This window comes from Protobothrops mucrosquamatus, unplaced genomic scaffold (assembly GCF_001527695.2).
Source record: "Protobothrops mucrosquamatus isolate PMUCROS unplaced genomic scaffold, P.Mucros_1.0 scaffold_154, whole genome shotgun sequence".
NCBI classification, from domain to species: domain Eukaryota; kingdom Metazoa; phylum Chordata; class Lepidosauria; order Squamata; family Viperidae; genus Protobothrops; species Protobothrops mucrosquamatus.
Genome location: NW_015386230.1, coordinates 1,846,659 through 1,863,898, shown reverse-complemented (window position 1 = coordinate 1,863,898; position 17,240 = coordinate 1,846,659). Strand labels below are relative to the sequence as shown.

The following is a 17,240-nucleotide window of genomic DNA, read 5'->3' as shown; positions in this document are numbered from 1 at the left end:
CGCTGAGAGGTCCAAAAGAACAAGGACAGAGGAGTAACCTCTGTCCCGGGCCCTCCAGAGATCGTTAACCAACGCGACCAATGCCGTTTCCGTGCTGTGTCCCGGCCTGAAGCCCGACTGGTATGGGTCTAGATAGATTGCTTCATCCAGGTGCCGAGGGAACTGCCGTGCAACCACACTCTCAACAACCTTCGCCGTATGGATTGAAATTGATGACTTTGACTTTGGAGCTACTTTTGGTTCAAACTCTAAAATTCAAGCCCCAGCCCTAAATTAGACACTTCATTTTAGAAGGAAGAAAAAAGTAGGTTGTTTATTAAAGTCTCTTTGTACAGCATAAAGATCTGGGTATTTGATTCTAATGTCTCGAGGAGACAGGCATTTACAAGGTAATCATTAAGTTTCCTGTAAACCTGAAAACAACTGTCTGTTGACGCAGCAAATTCTATCTATATATATGAATGCATATGGTATATCTTGAAACGTTGGCACAATCTCTGGTTTTCTTATTATGTTACAACTAGTTATCTTGGGAGTACACCAGTGAATTAGGAAAAGTATGGCTAGACTGAACTTCATAAAAAATATTTTTGTGATTAACTTCACAGTATGTAGAACATGGCTTACACTTGCTGCTCTTTTTGCAATTTGCTACAATTCTAATGTACTGCACAGTGAATCTTATGAAACCAAATTCCTACAAATGCCAAGTTAAAAATAACATTGTCTGGTTGGAAGATGGAGGTAAAAACCACAGAACATATTTGATGGGACTGGTGATTCCACAAATATGTGTAATTTAAGATGTCTCAGAACGAGAACTGTTATAGTATAGAACTGTGATTCAAATGGACAACACAAAAGAAATCAGTGATAAGCTTTTTAGAGAAAAAAGTTCAAGACAGGCCAAAAAACTAGCGAGATGGAACTAGGAGAAGGCTCAAGATTTTTGAAACTTAGGGGCATTTTGCAGAAAGGAGAAGATAGATAAGAAGAAATCTTACATGGATAAAGAGTAGCAGAGCCTTCTAGATGTCTGTTAAAGACATCTGGTGAACTAAGTAAGAAAAGAAAAATGTACAAATAAATGTTACTCTGGAGGGCTGAACAGAATAAGATATAGCTGGAGACTTAAAAAAAAATGAAAAGGAAAGTCCCAGGATTTCATAAGCAAGTTATGTAAAAGAGCAGTAAAATGAGTAAAGAGGAAGAAATAAGTAGTGAAAGAAACAGTGAGCACAATTAGCAGTGAGACTATAAAAGCTTGCAAAGGATCAAGTAACATTCTGTTTCCAGAAGCTACATCAGCACCCGCTGAACAAAGAGCTACAAAGACAAAAGCTGTCCCTGCCCTTTACAGCAGAGACCCCCAACCTTTTGGGTACCAGGGACCAGTTCCATGGAGAAAAGTTTTTCCATGGACCGGAGAGTGCGTGGTTTTGTGTGCTGCCTGCATCCCATGGATGGGACTTTGCTTGTTTGTACGGATCGGTTGTTGGCATGCTGTGGCCCGGTACCAGTCCACGGACCAGGGGTTGGGACCCCTGCTTTATAGGATCAGACTGATATTCAAGATGGACAGTATTTAATATTTACTGTATTTGTTATGTATATGTAGGGGTGTGGGTCTGTACATATGTTGTATATAGTATGTTTAGGTGTGTGTCATGTATGTGTTTCACTTTGAGAGTGGGCAACTAAATTTCATTTTTGATGTGTGCCATTGTGCCCACAGTAAAAAAATGACAATAAAGGTTATCTTATCTTATCTTAAAGGTGGAATGCCTCTGCTTAAAGATGATACAATCTGCTTCCCAAGTGTAAAAGGGATACTGCCCTGGAGTGGTGAGCTAACCCACCCTGTTGTTTTCTTATCCAAGTGTTGGGGTAGAGCTGGTATTCTAACAGGGTGGATCAGTTGTAATGTACTGCAGGTCCTAACTAAATTATGACAGGGTGTTGTGAGATAAGGACAATGGGAACAGAACATATTCTTGGAGCAAATATTATAGAAGTACTAATTGTCAGGGAGAGGGAGGGTGGGAGACGGCAACTGACTGTAGCGCAGGTAAATGGGAACAGGTTGGTGGTTGGCTGGGAAAAGGAAGTTAGATTTGGAGACTGAGGTGAAACCTGTTTTAGGGAGGTTGCCATTTCTTCAAAAGAGCAGATGTGCAGCTTGGGAGTATTTCTTGATTCCCAGCTATCATTAGATTTGCAAGTGATGGTGATGGCAAGAAATACATTTGCACAAGTATGACTAGTGCATACCAGCTGTGTTTATTCTTGAGCCAGTTGACATTTTGCAATGTTTATCCATGCCCTCTTCACTGGTGCAACATGCTGCACATTCAACTGATGCAAAATGTAGCATTTAGACAGCTGAGGTCAGGATATAGGACCACATAATGCCTGTTTTGAAAGATTGGCAGGTGTTGCCAATTGCCTATTAGACATAATTTAGATCCTGGTTTGACCTTTAAAGCTGTAACTGGTGTAGACCTGACTTTCAGAGGAACCATTTCCTCTGCTATAAACCAATCCACTTACTTAGATCAGCAAGACAGGGCATTTTGAAGATGTCCCATATCTAGTATATGGGAGCATATCTTCTCCTGTGTGACCCCAAGCTAAGGAAGTACACTTAGTTTCCACTGTCCTGGTGTTTAGAAAAATAGTAAAAAAAATGTATCTTTTTCACCAAGCCTTTAACCTATTTTAGTTTTGTCTTATTCTGATTCCATTTTTATTAAGTTCTATAATTTGCCTCTTAAACTGGTGATAGGACATAAATGGGAGTAATGGGAAATGCATGCAAACCATAAATTGTGAATTATCCACCCCTCGGTTTAACAGAAGGCATATAACCCTTGCTAAAGTTTGTGAAATTTTGTTGGATGGTGCAAAGGTGGCAAAAGATAGCAAAGTCCAGAAAAAGGCAACAAATCTTTTTTGTAAGTGAGTTGTTGGTGTAACTTATGATTGTGTATCTTCCACAGGCAATGAAGAATATGCAGTATATCGATGATCACACTGCTATGGGAAAGTAAGGCCGCCCCTTGAAACCTTTATTATGCTTTTTTTTTTCATCCTTTGTCTGATTCACAGAATTTTACAGCAGTCCAGTCACCTTCTTCTATTTGGAAACTTCCAGGATTTGTCCATTGCTGCTGCTTTTTTTTTAACATGGGGATAGAGCAGTGGTGTTAAACTGGTGGCCCACAGGCCAGATGCTTCACTCGTAGGCCACGTCCACCCTGGCTTCACAAAGGCAAAAAACGTCACAATACGGAGGAAATTTGTTAAAAAGGGAAAAAAGGAATTGCTGGATGGTACTTTTGATTGATAGCACTTGGAACCTTCAGCCTGGAGGTACCTAAATAAAATGTTGTTCCTCACAAAGAGATGACCTGTGCTTCTCAGTGAATATGACTGCAAAAAGTTTTAAAATAATCAGATGCACTATTTTCTTAGAGTAAATATAGAATGTAGATGAAGTGTGTGCCTTTATAAATACAAGATGAAGATTTTCTTGGGTAAATAATGTCTTCAGAAGTGTCAACACTATGACTTTGAAAAACAACGTAAAATGTATTACGTGCATTTTGTTGGTGCATGTGGAAACTTTGCCTNTGTTTTTCCAGTAACCTTGCTTTTTTACCATAAAATATGATTGCAGTAACCAAATTAATTTTTTTTAAAATAACTATATGGGATTTCAGTGGTCAGAAATATCTTTTGAGCAAATAGATAATTGAAGAAACAGGAATTTGAAAAGAATTATAACAATATGAGATAAAAATGTTTGATTTGGAAAAACTTTATTCCAAGTTTCTTTTTGAATTATTTTATTTTTGAGAAAGATAAACTGCCATTCTAATGTCATACATAGTCATATTATTTGAAGCAGCACATTTGTGAGTGCATTTGATTTATTTTTTGCACTAAGTTTAAATACTGAAAGCAGCTTGCAATCATTAAAATGCAGCACACAGAAAATACAAATTAACTATCAGAAACTTAAAATCAAGGCAAACTTTTAAAAACTAACTTCTGTATCACTATCAGTCCCAACAAGTGAGTGAACCTGACAAACTTTGTGTTCAGAAATAAATCAGAAATGTACCTGGATAGTATCTGAATGAGAAATTACCAAGATTCTAGGGCTAATGGCTAAACCTTAGGACTGCATAGCTCTTGGCATTTAATTCTGGAAAAGTACTTGACAGTTTGAACGTTGCGCATGTTTGCAACTCCTTAAAGTAGCATTGCCTTTTCTCAGAAAAAATATCTGAAGATTCACAAATAGTAGATTCCACTTTTTGAAGAACTCTTGTACATCCTTACTAAATATTTCTGAATAACACAATGGCAGTTCTGTACTATTGCCAAGAAAAATGTGTAGGTTGCATCGCATCAAAGCTGAGTTTGGCTTAAGATATATTTATCTCATTAAGACTGGTACAGAATTTGGTCACTGTTCATTGATAAGGTTTTGAGGAAGAAAACTGCTAGTTAACTGCTAGTTAAGTTGCTTTCCACTTCCATGGCACCAGTGAAAGTCAAGTTTTTGGGGAGACAGTGATAAGTGTCTGGGAAGTGGGAAGTAGCAAACATATTTTTGTATAATGCCTTATTATTCTAGTGAAAAATCAGTTCTTGCTGGGCCACTACTGTGTGTAAAACACAATACAACACAATTTTATGATATATAAAGCACTACATCTAATTTGACCCCAAGAAACAAAATTGCATATAAATAGCGAATGCCAATGCAAGTACTTCTAAATCCTCTTATTTTTAAAGAGAAAGATTAAAGTTTGCTTCCAGGAGTCTTGGGGACTCTATCAGTGAAGGTTTCCAAGCAAAGGATGGAGAGCCATTTATTTGGGTTGGTACTTGTATGCAAATTCCTAGGCAGAGAGTGGATTAGAAGGCATCCAAGGTCCTTTCCAACCTTAGAATTATAAGATAAATATTAAAATGCTTAACCTTTTGTTTCATGCATTAGGATATATCATATCAAGCATGACTTTGTATGATAAAAACACCATACTGTACAAAAAGCATCCACATATGAATATTGTAATGAAATGAATGCTGAGAATCAGAAAGTGTTTTCTCCTTATCAATTTCTTATTAATATAATTGACAATTTTGTCTCCATTGAAAGAATGTTATAACTCATTAGTACGGGGGTGTCAAACTGCCGGCGCGCGGGCCAGACGCATCATCCGGAAGCCGCACCCACCCTATTGCCGGCAATGGCAAAAAGTCCTGATACATTGCGCGACATCACGTGACGTCGCAGGTTTGACATGTCTGCATTAGTATATTATGTTAACCTATTTTAATATTTATTAATTTTATTTGTTTTTGTTTTCATTTATATTTATAGATAACATTACTGTCATGGTTCCGACAGACAGAGGTGAATAAAGCAGAACTCCGAGGTTTAAAAATTTCTCAAAGAACATGTTTATTACTTACAGTTACAAAGTATTGGCACAGTCAAAAGTGAAACCAACTCTGAATACACAAGTAACAATTACCCAATTACAAAGTATAATGTCCCACCCACAAAACTATGCAAGTAACTACGTTCCCCAATATTTTCATTTGGTGGGCCTTTTTGTGCAACATCCATTCCCTTGTCATGGGAGCAGCCGATGATCTTGGTTCCCACGGGACAAAAGATTATTTTGACTAACGAAGCACTAGGGCAATCCCCCTCCCTCCGTTCTATGTGGCAAACTAGAATGAGAAGAAAAAATGGTGGCAGCCATGCTCATTGTAAAGTTGACAATTACATTGAAAGGGTTTTTTGTAGTTTTCTAATAATAAAACTTGTGCAAAGGGGTAATAGCATATAGCAGATGTGTAAGTATAAGATACAGAAATGTCTCATTATGGAATGTAGTTGAAAAGAAATTCAGTTATGAATAAAATAACATTCAGAATCCCAAATTAAAGGATTGGATCCTTACTAAGAATCACATTTTTTCTGATATTCAAGGAACTATTTAAATATTGATTGCACTATATTATGTATTATTTCACTTTCTTCCCTCTTTTAAATATACATAGTTGATAAGTATTACGTATCCTATAATTATACTGTAGTTAAACTTTGTAGACTTAATTATATTTTAATGTACACTTAGTATTTCTTTATAATTTTAGGTTTGATTATTAATGATCCATGAGAATATATATGTGGTTAATTATTGTTAATTAAAAAAAATTCAGTTCTCAATCTTTAAAGCGATAGGGCTTAACATTTTCCAGAATAACTGATCTGTATTATCTAGTTGGATCAGAAAGCTACAAGGCACTGGAAGTCATAAAATCTGGACAAAAGAAAAGAATTAGCAACACTTCATGAACTTGATTTCTGAGGTGTGAGTTGAAGCATGGTGAAAAACTTGGAAAACTTGGTGAACATCTAAGCTTTAGGTCAGTGATGACGAACCTTTTAGAGACCGAGTGCCGAAACTGCAACCCAAATCCCACTTATGTATCGCCGGGTGGGCATTGTTCCGCCAGGTGGGCGTGGCCCGCTGGGTGTGGCTATGGTGGTCATGGCAGATGGGTGGGTGTGGCCAGCTCAATGTTGCTCCTGGGGAGGGACACCTGTGGGGGCCAGGCAGGGTTGGGGGAGATCCAGGGGGTCTCTGGCGGGTGGGGCGGTGGGCAGGAGGCTCGTCCTGTGGGGTGAGGCAGGATGGGGGTGCCACTGTCGCAGGGCAAGGCGAGGCAGGGGCTGGGGCAGCTGCTGCCTGACACCTTCAGCCCCCGCACACAGAGGCCAGCGAGCACATGGATGCTGGGATGCATCCGGCCATGTGGGACCTCAGTGAGTTAGCTGGCAGCTGGTTGAAGAGGATGGTTGCCATCTCCAGGGCATGGCACGCGTGCCCACAGAGAGGGCTCTGAGTGCTGCCTCTGGCACGCGTGCCATAGGTTCGCCACCACTGCTTTAGGTAATCTTATTTTAAATTTTTTTCAATTTTCATTTAGAAAAACAAATATGAACACAATTATTTATTACATCAGTTAAACTCATCTCTATGCTACTCTATGTATCTTCTTTCCTACATACATATATACAGAAATTGAACAGCTTTTCTGAAGAATGGGGCTTTATTAAAAACACAATCTAAAGAAGCCAGGAGAGAGAAGAGAAAGAAAAAGTGAATTGGGCAACAATGGATGAAAAAATATGAAATATTAACTGATTAATACAGGTAATCCCCAAGTTGCGAGCGTTCCCTTAGTGAATGTTTGAAGTTACACGATAAGCACCCGCTAGTGGTTATGAGCAAATTCCAAAATTACGAATATTGCGGCACCACGGCAGTCGTTCACCCTTACAAACAACTGCAGTGGCACTGCAACATTCACCCTGGTTATTCCTTCCCTCCCCACACCCCATCCTGGGTCTCCCTACATTATAAGGGTTAACTAGTTGTTGTTTAATATAATTCCTTAGAGCATGCATGTCAAACTGCCGGCCCACAGGCCAGATGTGTCATGGTGAAACCGTGCCTACCCCATTGCCGGCAATAGGGGGAAAGTCGCGATGTGTCACGCGATGTCACGAGTTTGACATGCCTGCCTTAGAGCATTCCTCTCTGTTTTTATTAACGCTGTTCCAAGACTAACCAACATGGCCAATAGTGAAAGAAGGTAGAAGTTGTACTTCTACAATATATGAGGGGCCCAAGTTTTCCCAACTATTCTGCGAAAAGCTTCCTTCATTTAGATCATAAAATATTCATATGCACTCAAGTTCTCTCACATCATTTTGATTCCTGTAACTTGGTGTTAGTTGACAGTAATTGTTGATAAACTGAAATTATGCACTGCCAGCAAGAAAGCTTTGCTACTAAATCCATATTAGGCTCAGAGCAAGATATTTCTACTCTTAACTTCTTCCTCAGTCTCTAATTAGACACCTCCTCAAATGCTTTTAATTCTTCACTGTCCCAATTTACTACTAGAAAATTATTAGATTAGAAACATTAAGATTGAATACTCAATAACACATTAGATCTTTGTAAGCTGATCTACATTGTTTATAATGTAAGTTGTTTAGAACAGGGCTTTTCAACCAATGGTACGGGTACCACCTGTGGTACATTGGCACCTGGCAGGTGGTATGCAACCATCCTAGAAAAGTGGTAGCAGGGGAGGGGAATGAGCTGAACCGGTGGCAGCACCGCACAAGCCTGAGCGAGAGATGGCTGGAACTGCAGGGCTGTCAGGGCTCAGTGGAAGCGCCAGGATCAGCGCCAGGATCCAGCTTAATTTTCATATTATTTTTTCTTTGATTTTCTCCTTTCCCAAGCTCCTATTCCTGTTTATATTCCCTATATTATGATTAAAAATAATGAAAACATACTTCACAGGGTTAAAATAAAACATTTAAGACCCTTATATTAATATTTTAATAACCATCTTGTCCCCATCCCTGAAGTGAATCAGTTTAATCAGCCTAATTTAACCCAGGGAGATCATGGGCAGCAGTCAGTCTCAGCTGGACTAAGGAGTCATCTAACGATGGCTGGTGGTTATGCCTTGGATATCTAATTATGTGATTGCAAAGAGGCAAGGGTGAGCTTTCCTGTATGTCCAGTTCACAGATTGGGCCTCAAATTACCTGGATTAAGTCTGTGACAGAATGGAGCAGCTAAGCCCTGTTTGCATGTTACATGATCTCCCAGACAGATAAAGGAAATAAAATAATCGAACAAAGCATTGAGCTGGAGTTGGTAAGGTTTCTCATGTGCACAGTACTCTAAAGGCAAGTTGGTCAACAAAAGATCAAATAGATTAAAAAGAAAAATCTACTGTTGGAGTTGGGAAGAATATGATCGCTGGCAAACTAAGTGGGATATTTATTTTATTTATTTATTTTTATTTATTTATCAAATTTATACCCCACCCTTCTCCCAGCGGACTCAGGGCGGCTTACAGCCATCTAAAACAGGTACATAATACAAAATACTAAATTTAAAATGTAATTAAAATAGAATATTAAATTAATTGGCCATTTCTTTTTTTAAAATTATTTTAAAACCAAATTTAAGATAACCCTTAGGCCAGTCCTGCTAGCTTAAATAGCCATGTCTTGAGGGCGTGGCGGAAGGAGGGGAGATCCGGAATCACCCGGATCTCTGGGGGTAGTTCGTTCCATAGGGTGGGGGCTCCAACCGAGAAGGCCCTCCCCCTGGGGGTCGCCAGCCGGCACTGTCTGGCTGACGGCACCCTGAGGAGACCCTCTCTGTGGGAGCGTATCGGCCGATGAGAGGTAATCTGAGGCAGAAGGCCTGTCTGTCTGTCTGTCTTCCATCAATTTTTTAGGTTGCCTGACTCCTTGATGACTCCAAGTGGCTTACACAAGAAAAAACAATAAAATAAAAAGACATTTTGGAAATTTTGGCTGCTGAAAACATTCAAGGAGACTACCAAAGAGTTCCCTGGGTGAAAAGAAGATCTCCAAAGATGGAGGCAGACAGCACAGCCTGAGAGCATGTCACTGTAGTGCAGGGTGGAGAGAATTTGAAGATCAAAATTCTGATAGCCATAATAATTTGCCACCTCATCATAATGTTCTTGCTACTCCAAAAGTGGGATTTAGTATAGTCTCACATTACACTAAATTATGCGTGCTGAGTTCAAGATAAGCATTACTTTGCAGGCAGGAAAATAGTTAATTGTTGAAGGCAACAATTAGAGTTATACAGTGATTCAAATGCAGTGGCAGGAGCAGGGAAACACTTTCTGTATATTTGCTTAAGCTAAGTGCCACATTTACAACTAGTTTTGCAGGACCCAAAAAGAAATTAAGATGTTCACATATTCCAGGCAAGAAATAAAAGACAACTCCATACAAAAATGCAGAATAATGACTACAGCAGAATGAAGAGTTAGTGAGTAGATAGGCTCTTTGTAATTTCTTTCTGGACAAGGAGAAGATTTCAGATTGCCTACAACTACTTCAGACAGTTGTACCTTATGAGAACATACAAAACAAACCAGTTGATGTCTTAATCATTAAAAGGGATATACAAATAACAAACCAAGAGTGTGACCTGGGCTATCTTCCTATATTGGATTTGCAAAAGAGGCTTGTTAAAGATTTGAAGAATTCTGTGAGAAGGAACAAAAAAGAAAGAAAAAAAATCAAGTTCTAGGACAGTATTTAAAGAACAAAATATTAAGATTGTTAGAAGTAAAGGGACGGAATATAAAGCTGGTTTAATTGATCAAGGTTCAAATAGATATCCTGTTATTTCTGGTAACCTTTAATGGAATTTTGCCAGTTTCTTAGATCAAAATGATGAGGTTTTAAAGATTTGCTTATAGATAAGAGATGGGATAGAAGAGATCATTTGTAGTATTTTTAAGATAAAGTATTAAGTTATTAAAATTGTTTATACTTGTGATAGGGGAATAAAATTTCTTTTTTTATATTTCTTTTATATATATATTCCTCTTGTTTTTCTTTACTACACTATTTTTCTTTCATTACTGTTTTATTTCTATTTTTATTTTTTTAGTTTGTATGAGTTTTTATTGCTGCACTTGTAATTTTTAATAAAATTGTCAAAGTATGTTCTGATATTTGATGTTATAAATATAAATTTGATTGACAAGCAGGTGCACATGTTGAAGTCTGGATGGATGGATCCTGAAAATCAGCTCACAAGAGTGTCTGAGAAAGTCCATTGTTACCAGAATAATACCCAAACTGATCCCTGAGCATTTTAAAGTTCTGCATGGCCTCCAAAATCAAGCAGCTTAAGCAGATTCTGCCACACAGCAGGCAACTGATACACCAGAAAGATTCCAACTTTGTTTCTCTAACTTACAGATATTTATACAGGTTGTCCTTGACTTACGATCACAATTGTGCCCACAATTTTTGTTGCTAAGCAAGACAATTGTAAATTTTGCCCATTTTATGATGGTTCTTGCCACAATTAAGTCAATCACTGTTAATTGTTAATTTAGTAACATGTTTTTTTAGTGACTCTGGCTTCCCATTGATTTTGCTTGTCAAAAAGTTGCAAAAGGTGATCACATGATCCCAGAACACTGCAACCGTCATGAGTCAGTTGCCAAGTGACTGAATTTTGATCACATGACCATGGGGATGCTGCAACAGTTTGTAAATGTGAAAAATGGTTATATGTCACTTTTTTCAGTGCCGTTGTAACTTCAAACAATCACTAAATGAACTCTTGTTAAGCCGAGGACTACCTGTACCTTGCTATCTCAGGAGGACGAATCTCTAGTCATTGATACAATATACAGTTTAATGCTACCTTCAATTCCATATTCCTGATGTCAAAACTGGTGAAGGATCGAAAACCTAAGATTACATACCTCAGAAAGGGTGATATTGCCATCTTTGCCCAACTGAGTCTTGGTAATACATGCAAAGTTTGCATGCTTGTCCATTACCAAGTCATGAATGAACAAGCCTAAAAATTGATTATGTGAAAATTCATTTTGTTACTTTCTGTTCATTTCTCTAACCTTTCAAGATAGCTTTGTATTTTACGTTTGAACGCATATACGTGTCTTCAAATCCGTGTTGATTCCTGGTAACTGTCCAGACTAGCTCCTGCAGTTTTCGTGGCATATTTTACAGAAGTAGCTTCCCCCTGCCTTCTTAGAGCTGAGACAAAGTGATTGGGCCAAGATCATCCAGCTGGCTTCTTGTCTAATGCAGGACTTGCGATCTCCTAATTTCTAGCCAGATATCTTAACCATTACAGCAAACTGGCTCTGTTTATTAGTTATCCCCCCCCCCAATTTTAGTCAGCTGTAAATTGGAGAAGCTTTCTCCCATGTGTTTATCCAAGTCATTAAAAATATGAAAAACAGATCCTTGTAGAAGTCTACTTGATGCTTCTGTCCAATTTGATAAGAAACCATTGATTAACATTCTTTGAGAGTTCATGGGTTTACAAAGCACCTACTATATATATGCTTGTTATGGCATCCAGCAAATATTTAACTATCTTTGCTAATTAGCAAATTAGCACTACATGGAATACTTTGTCAAATGTTTTGCTAGGTGATTACTTCCTAATCCTGGTCTGGTGAATAAGTCATAGCAAGCTGGTTCACAATGTCTATGCCATGACACAGTTTGGCTTAGCAAGCTTTATGGATCCAAGCACTGGGGTTTATGACTTAAAGCAGTATGCTAACCCATCCAATTGTAGCTAAGACAACAAAATGCTTTCAGAAGTATGTGGTTTTTCATGTCTGACTTACATAGATTCTTATCCTATCTGGCTGGAAGTTTCCAGATGGTGATGTTGGGGCCAATCCTGTTTATTTTCGTGGCCACTATGCTGTGGGATTTCTATACTTTTTAATATCACGATTAAGTTTTGTGCTTGGGTTGTACTCTTAAGAAGGATCAGGCCCACAACTTGTAGATGTTTTGCAAGTCTACATTACTTCTGAAGATTTTATTCTAAATATAGTACTTTCAAAATTGTTTTCACTTCAAAATAAGTCTAAATCCTAAGACTTTGTGGCCAGAACACCTGAAAAAAAATCAACTTCTCATTAGCCAGGATACAATTTATGAATCTTCATCAGATGGCACCATCAAGAGTAGAAAGCAAGGCAAGATCTTTATTATAGCAGAATCCTGATTGTAGAATTAATCCCCTAAAGAGAATAGAATGCAAACATTCCATTTATTTGCTCAATATCTAGGGGCATTTGTGACTCTCTGATATCTAACCAACATGGCCAATATTAAAAGAAGATGGAACCTTGTACTTCTACAATATCTGAGGGGTCCAGGTTTTCCCAACTATTCTGCAAAAAGCTTCCTTCATTTAAATAATAAAATATTCATATGCACTCAATTTCTCTCACATCATTTTCTATAACTAGAATATTCTTCTGAAGTATTAACATAACTTAGAAACAATCTTACTTTTAAACCAGTTCTATAGAACCTTAGCTCTACTTCTCCTGTTCATAAGACAGAAGTTATATTATCAGCTGATCTATCCAAGGTAACAAGCTGAGAGTCCAGTTCTACAACATCTTTCTTCAGGTAGTCCTGATAACTTTAAATTCACAGGGGAAAGGCAAAGATGAATTTATATTGAAAGCAATAGATATATAGTTTTATCCATCCAAAACTATAATTTATTCATCTTAACTTTACTGATTTTAAATATATCTACAGGTCTAAACAGAAAAGCAAACAATGAAAAAGAGATGCAAACTAGATATTTAATTTCCACAACACAGTATAAAAATTGCTTTAAATAATCCCAACCTTTATTTTATTTAAAAGAGTAATTTTGTTTTTTCTATCATTGCCAAAAATAGAGTCTAACAAAGTCCAACATAAATACGCTATGTTATATAGTTGTTACTTTTGTAAACTCAAATATAAATAATATGTGAACTACACTGTAATCTATGAATTATAATTTCTTCAGGCAAAGAAACATGCACTCTAAATCACAAAGATTTTTTAAATTAACAGCAAAACTTTTATATGCTGTATGTGCTCACATGTTAACTCCTATTAGTCAATACTGAGTTAGGATGTTTACAAATTCTTTAAATTCCATTTTTAAAAGATCCTATTAAGTCCAACTGACAATCCATACCTTAATAAATTATCTAATTAGTCCCAATACAGGAAGGGCTTCTGTCTTAATTTTTTATTGCAAAAGTTTCCTGTAAATTAAACTGTGTTTTGTTACACGACCATCCCAAACACCATTTGGTTTAATATATTTTCAAAGAAAAAAGTCAGAAACTACACAGCTTAGAAACCAACATATTTTCCATCTCAAGACTTTTGTTTACTTTAAAAATAACTGTACAAGAAACCATAAATCTTCCATGCACTGCAATATGCCAAGGAACAAAACTCACCATCTGAATTGCATAAAAGTTCAAAGACTACCATTAATACGATTCACAAACACACATACATATATTCTTTATAATTGTGAATGCTTTCCTTGCTTATTTAGAACTAAAGATTGTGAAACAAGAGAACACGTCAATCAACCCAGCATTTAATCGCGGGGCGGTTCCTAGAAGTTAAACTCAGAAATAGAAACTGCTTTCCTCCCTCCATACACACAAGGTGAGGGGGTTTTTTTTTTTACTTCCTTTTCCATAATCTTCACGATCTTCTATATCAGACATACGTCAACGCAATCCTGTAGTGGGCGAGTCTCCACGGGCAGGCAGCTCTCGCGCTCTCCCTCGCCTTCTCGTGAAGCTAACTAAAACACCCAGCGTTTCTTTCGGCCAGGCAGAATTAGACCATGCTGGTGAAGCCAATGCTTGTTCTCCCCCTTAACCTAAAACTAAAGAGCAAGACAGAAAGCAAGCCCTGAAAAGGCCTCATCCTTTCTCCAAGCAGGAAAGCTGGGAGCTTGGCGGGGGCCAGCTTCTCCGGCACATCCATCCCACTTGCCAAGTCAACCCATCTTTTGCCACGCACAAAACCGAAGCCCCGGCCGCTCGACCTCGGGGCGATGCCCACCCGCCCCAAACCCATCCCCAGCGGCCCTTGATCTCGGGTTCTCCCTCCGGGCCCGCATGCACGCTCCCTAGCCTTACTTTCCTCCCTTACCATTACAGAACTGCAGAAGCGAAGAAGTGTCATAGAGGCTGCTGTAACTGGAGAATCCGTCCTCCATCATCCCGAAGCCAATTTCGCGCCCCTCTTGCGTCCGCTTGGGATCCTCGCCCCCCCAAGCCCCAGTCCAAATCACTCCTTCCAGCCTCTCTTCCCTCCTTTCCCCACCCGCTCTCGTCAACTCAGGCTGCTCTTCTGCTGTTTCGGGCGCTCAGACCTCTCACCCACACAGTGCAAAAGCGGAGGAAAAGCTGAGGCGGCTGGGGCTGGGGCCGGCCTGCCGCCTGCCTCTGCCAGTTGCCATGACAACGCATTCACTCCACCGTGGCTTGGGCCGCCGCCGCCGCCGCTTCTCTCCTCTGCTGGAAGGAGGGAGGGGAGGGGGGAGAATGGGGCTGCCTCTCGGAGTCTTGGGGGGGGGGGAGTTAGGCATAATAAAGTCTCCTGTTGTTAAAAGAGCTAAGTTGAGAAGGGCGACGCTACTCTTCGCGACTTGCAAAAAAAAAGATGGACCACGTTTCCCTTTTGGTACTGTCCATGGGGTCCATGGACTCCAGAAGATGGTAGAGGACAGGAAGGCCTGGAGGAACGTTGTCCATGGGATCGCGATGGGTCGGACACGACTTCGCAACTAACAACAAAAACGTTTCCCTACCCTGCCGTTGAATGGGAGGCGAGCGGGCTGCGTTTCGCTCCAAATTTAGGTTGCCATCCATTTATTTCAGAAGGCAATAGCAAAGCTCACTGCTCCGCACTATGGGAGCCGAATAGCATCCTTGGAATTCTGCAGGGCTTTGGAGGCTCGGCAGAAGCCCCAGGATCGCCGCACGCTTCTGCAGGGCTATGGGGGCTCGGCAGAAGCCCAGGATCTGAGCACGCTTCTGCAGGGCTATGGGGGCTCGGTAGAAGCCCAGGATCGGTGCGTGCAGCTATAGCTGATCAGTGCTTCTGCAGGGTTATGGGGGCTCAGCAGGAGCCCAGGAAGGGTGATTGCATAAAGCATGTCTGCGGCTTCCAAGGGAGATAAGAGGTTACCTCGCTGGCACCCAGCCTTTAATCACGCTTCGAACCTTTGACACCACAGCACGGCTAAGAGGATTGGTACATGCACTACCCGGGTGGTGAGCCGAAGGCTGTTGCATTCACAAATAGGGCGCGCTTTAAGGAGACCGCTCTGGTAAGGGCAAGGATCAAAATAGTCGACGCGAAGTTTTAAAAAGAGGGAATGTGCGGGGGAATTCTCTGGAATGGGCTCCTTCCTGCTCCCTCCCCCCGAGTAAAACAGTAAAGAATAGGCAATCCCTGGGACACGAAGTACAGTAGGCTGCTCGCAGGGCTGCTTGCATGCCTGTGCTGCAACGCAGAAGATTCTGCCAAAGAGATTCCATCTAAATATGAACGCGTAATTAGAAAAACGGGGCTGCCAAGCATGTGCAGAATGCCTTTTCATCCTCCCAACACTTATCAGGAATTACTGCCTCCATACATTGAGAAAAACCATAAATTCCAACAGTCATAAATCCTGACACATCATTTTTTCTGTACATTGATCTTCCTGATAAGAAGCAGAAACAACCTTTCCGGTTTTTAGCGACTGCAAACGACGCCTTCTCAGCCTACAGCTCTCTGCCCCGCCCAGTCGTGGGAAGAATGTTCCTTTCGGCCCCTCCCTCGCCTTCAAAATAAGGACTCGGGGGCGAGAAGCCTGAACAAACGGGAAGGAAATTTGGCGATTATTTGGGAAAGATCCGGGAAACCGAGGGAGGCCCAACGGAGAGAAAGTGAAACGAGAAAGAAGAGAAAAAGAGATTCTTGCGAAAAAAATCTGGCAGAAACTCGAGATTACCGAGGGCGGAGCGATGCAATCAATAAAAAAGCATTATTGAAGGAAAATCAGTCATTTCTGATGCTGGTCGAAGAGCAGAATACATTGCCTGTTGCTTCTGAAAATCGGAGAGATGCTGGGCAATTTATTTATTTATTTATTTATTGCTTAAAATGCTTCTGAAACTGGCTGTCAAGATTCTGTTCTAGTTTTCGCCTACATCCTAGAAAATCGGAAATAATTAAAAGGGCCTTGCGGTTAAAGTGGGCCTCAACTTCCAAATGGTGCCGTGCAAACCTAAATGCTTTTTACTTAGCAGAGTAATCGGCCTTACTCCTCCTAAGTCTCTTTCCTAGTATTGCAGCTTTAATTGATGTGAAGAAGGAAATCTGTAATTAGTGACATAAAGAGCTGGAGGAAATCCAAAATTATTTGAAAATGACTTTTTACCGATAAAAGTTTAAGTATAGCGTATTTACATGTGATCGCCCAGAGGAAGTACTTAAATTTTTTTCAATTTGAAACATCCTGATGCACATAACATGCAAAAAATCAAGAATTGTACAGATATGTATATTGAATGCATGTGCAGCATATTTAGTTGAAAGTAATTCCCATTAAATAAGTGTTCCTTATCCCAAATATAAAGATTCTAGTCCTACTTATTTTTATATTATTTATTTGTATCCTGCTTTTATTACTTTTACAAATGACTCAAGGCAGTGAACATACCCAAGACACCTTCCTCCTATTTTCCCCACA

The 17,240-nt window shown here is 39.7% G+C and overlaps 1 protein-coding gene across 1 annotated transcript in view; it reads right to left on the bottom strand.

The window, feature by feature from the left end:
- The window catches only part of EML1 (EMAP like 1), a 55,529-nt gene extending 40,777 nt beyond the window's left edge, over window positions 1-14,752 (bottom strand). Inside the window, exon 1 of the mRNA XM_015820354.1 lies at window positions 14,648-14,752. Coding sequence (XP_015675840.1) covers window positions 14,648-14,717 — 70 coding nt within the window. The 5' untranslated portion in view covers window positions 14,718-14,752. The remainder of the gene's footprint in view (window positions 1-14,647) is intronic.
- Between the last annotated feature and the right edge of the window lie 2,488 nt (window positions 14,753-17,240).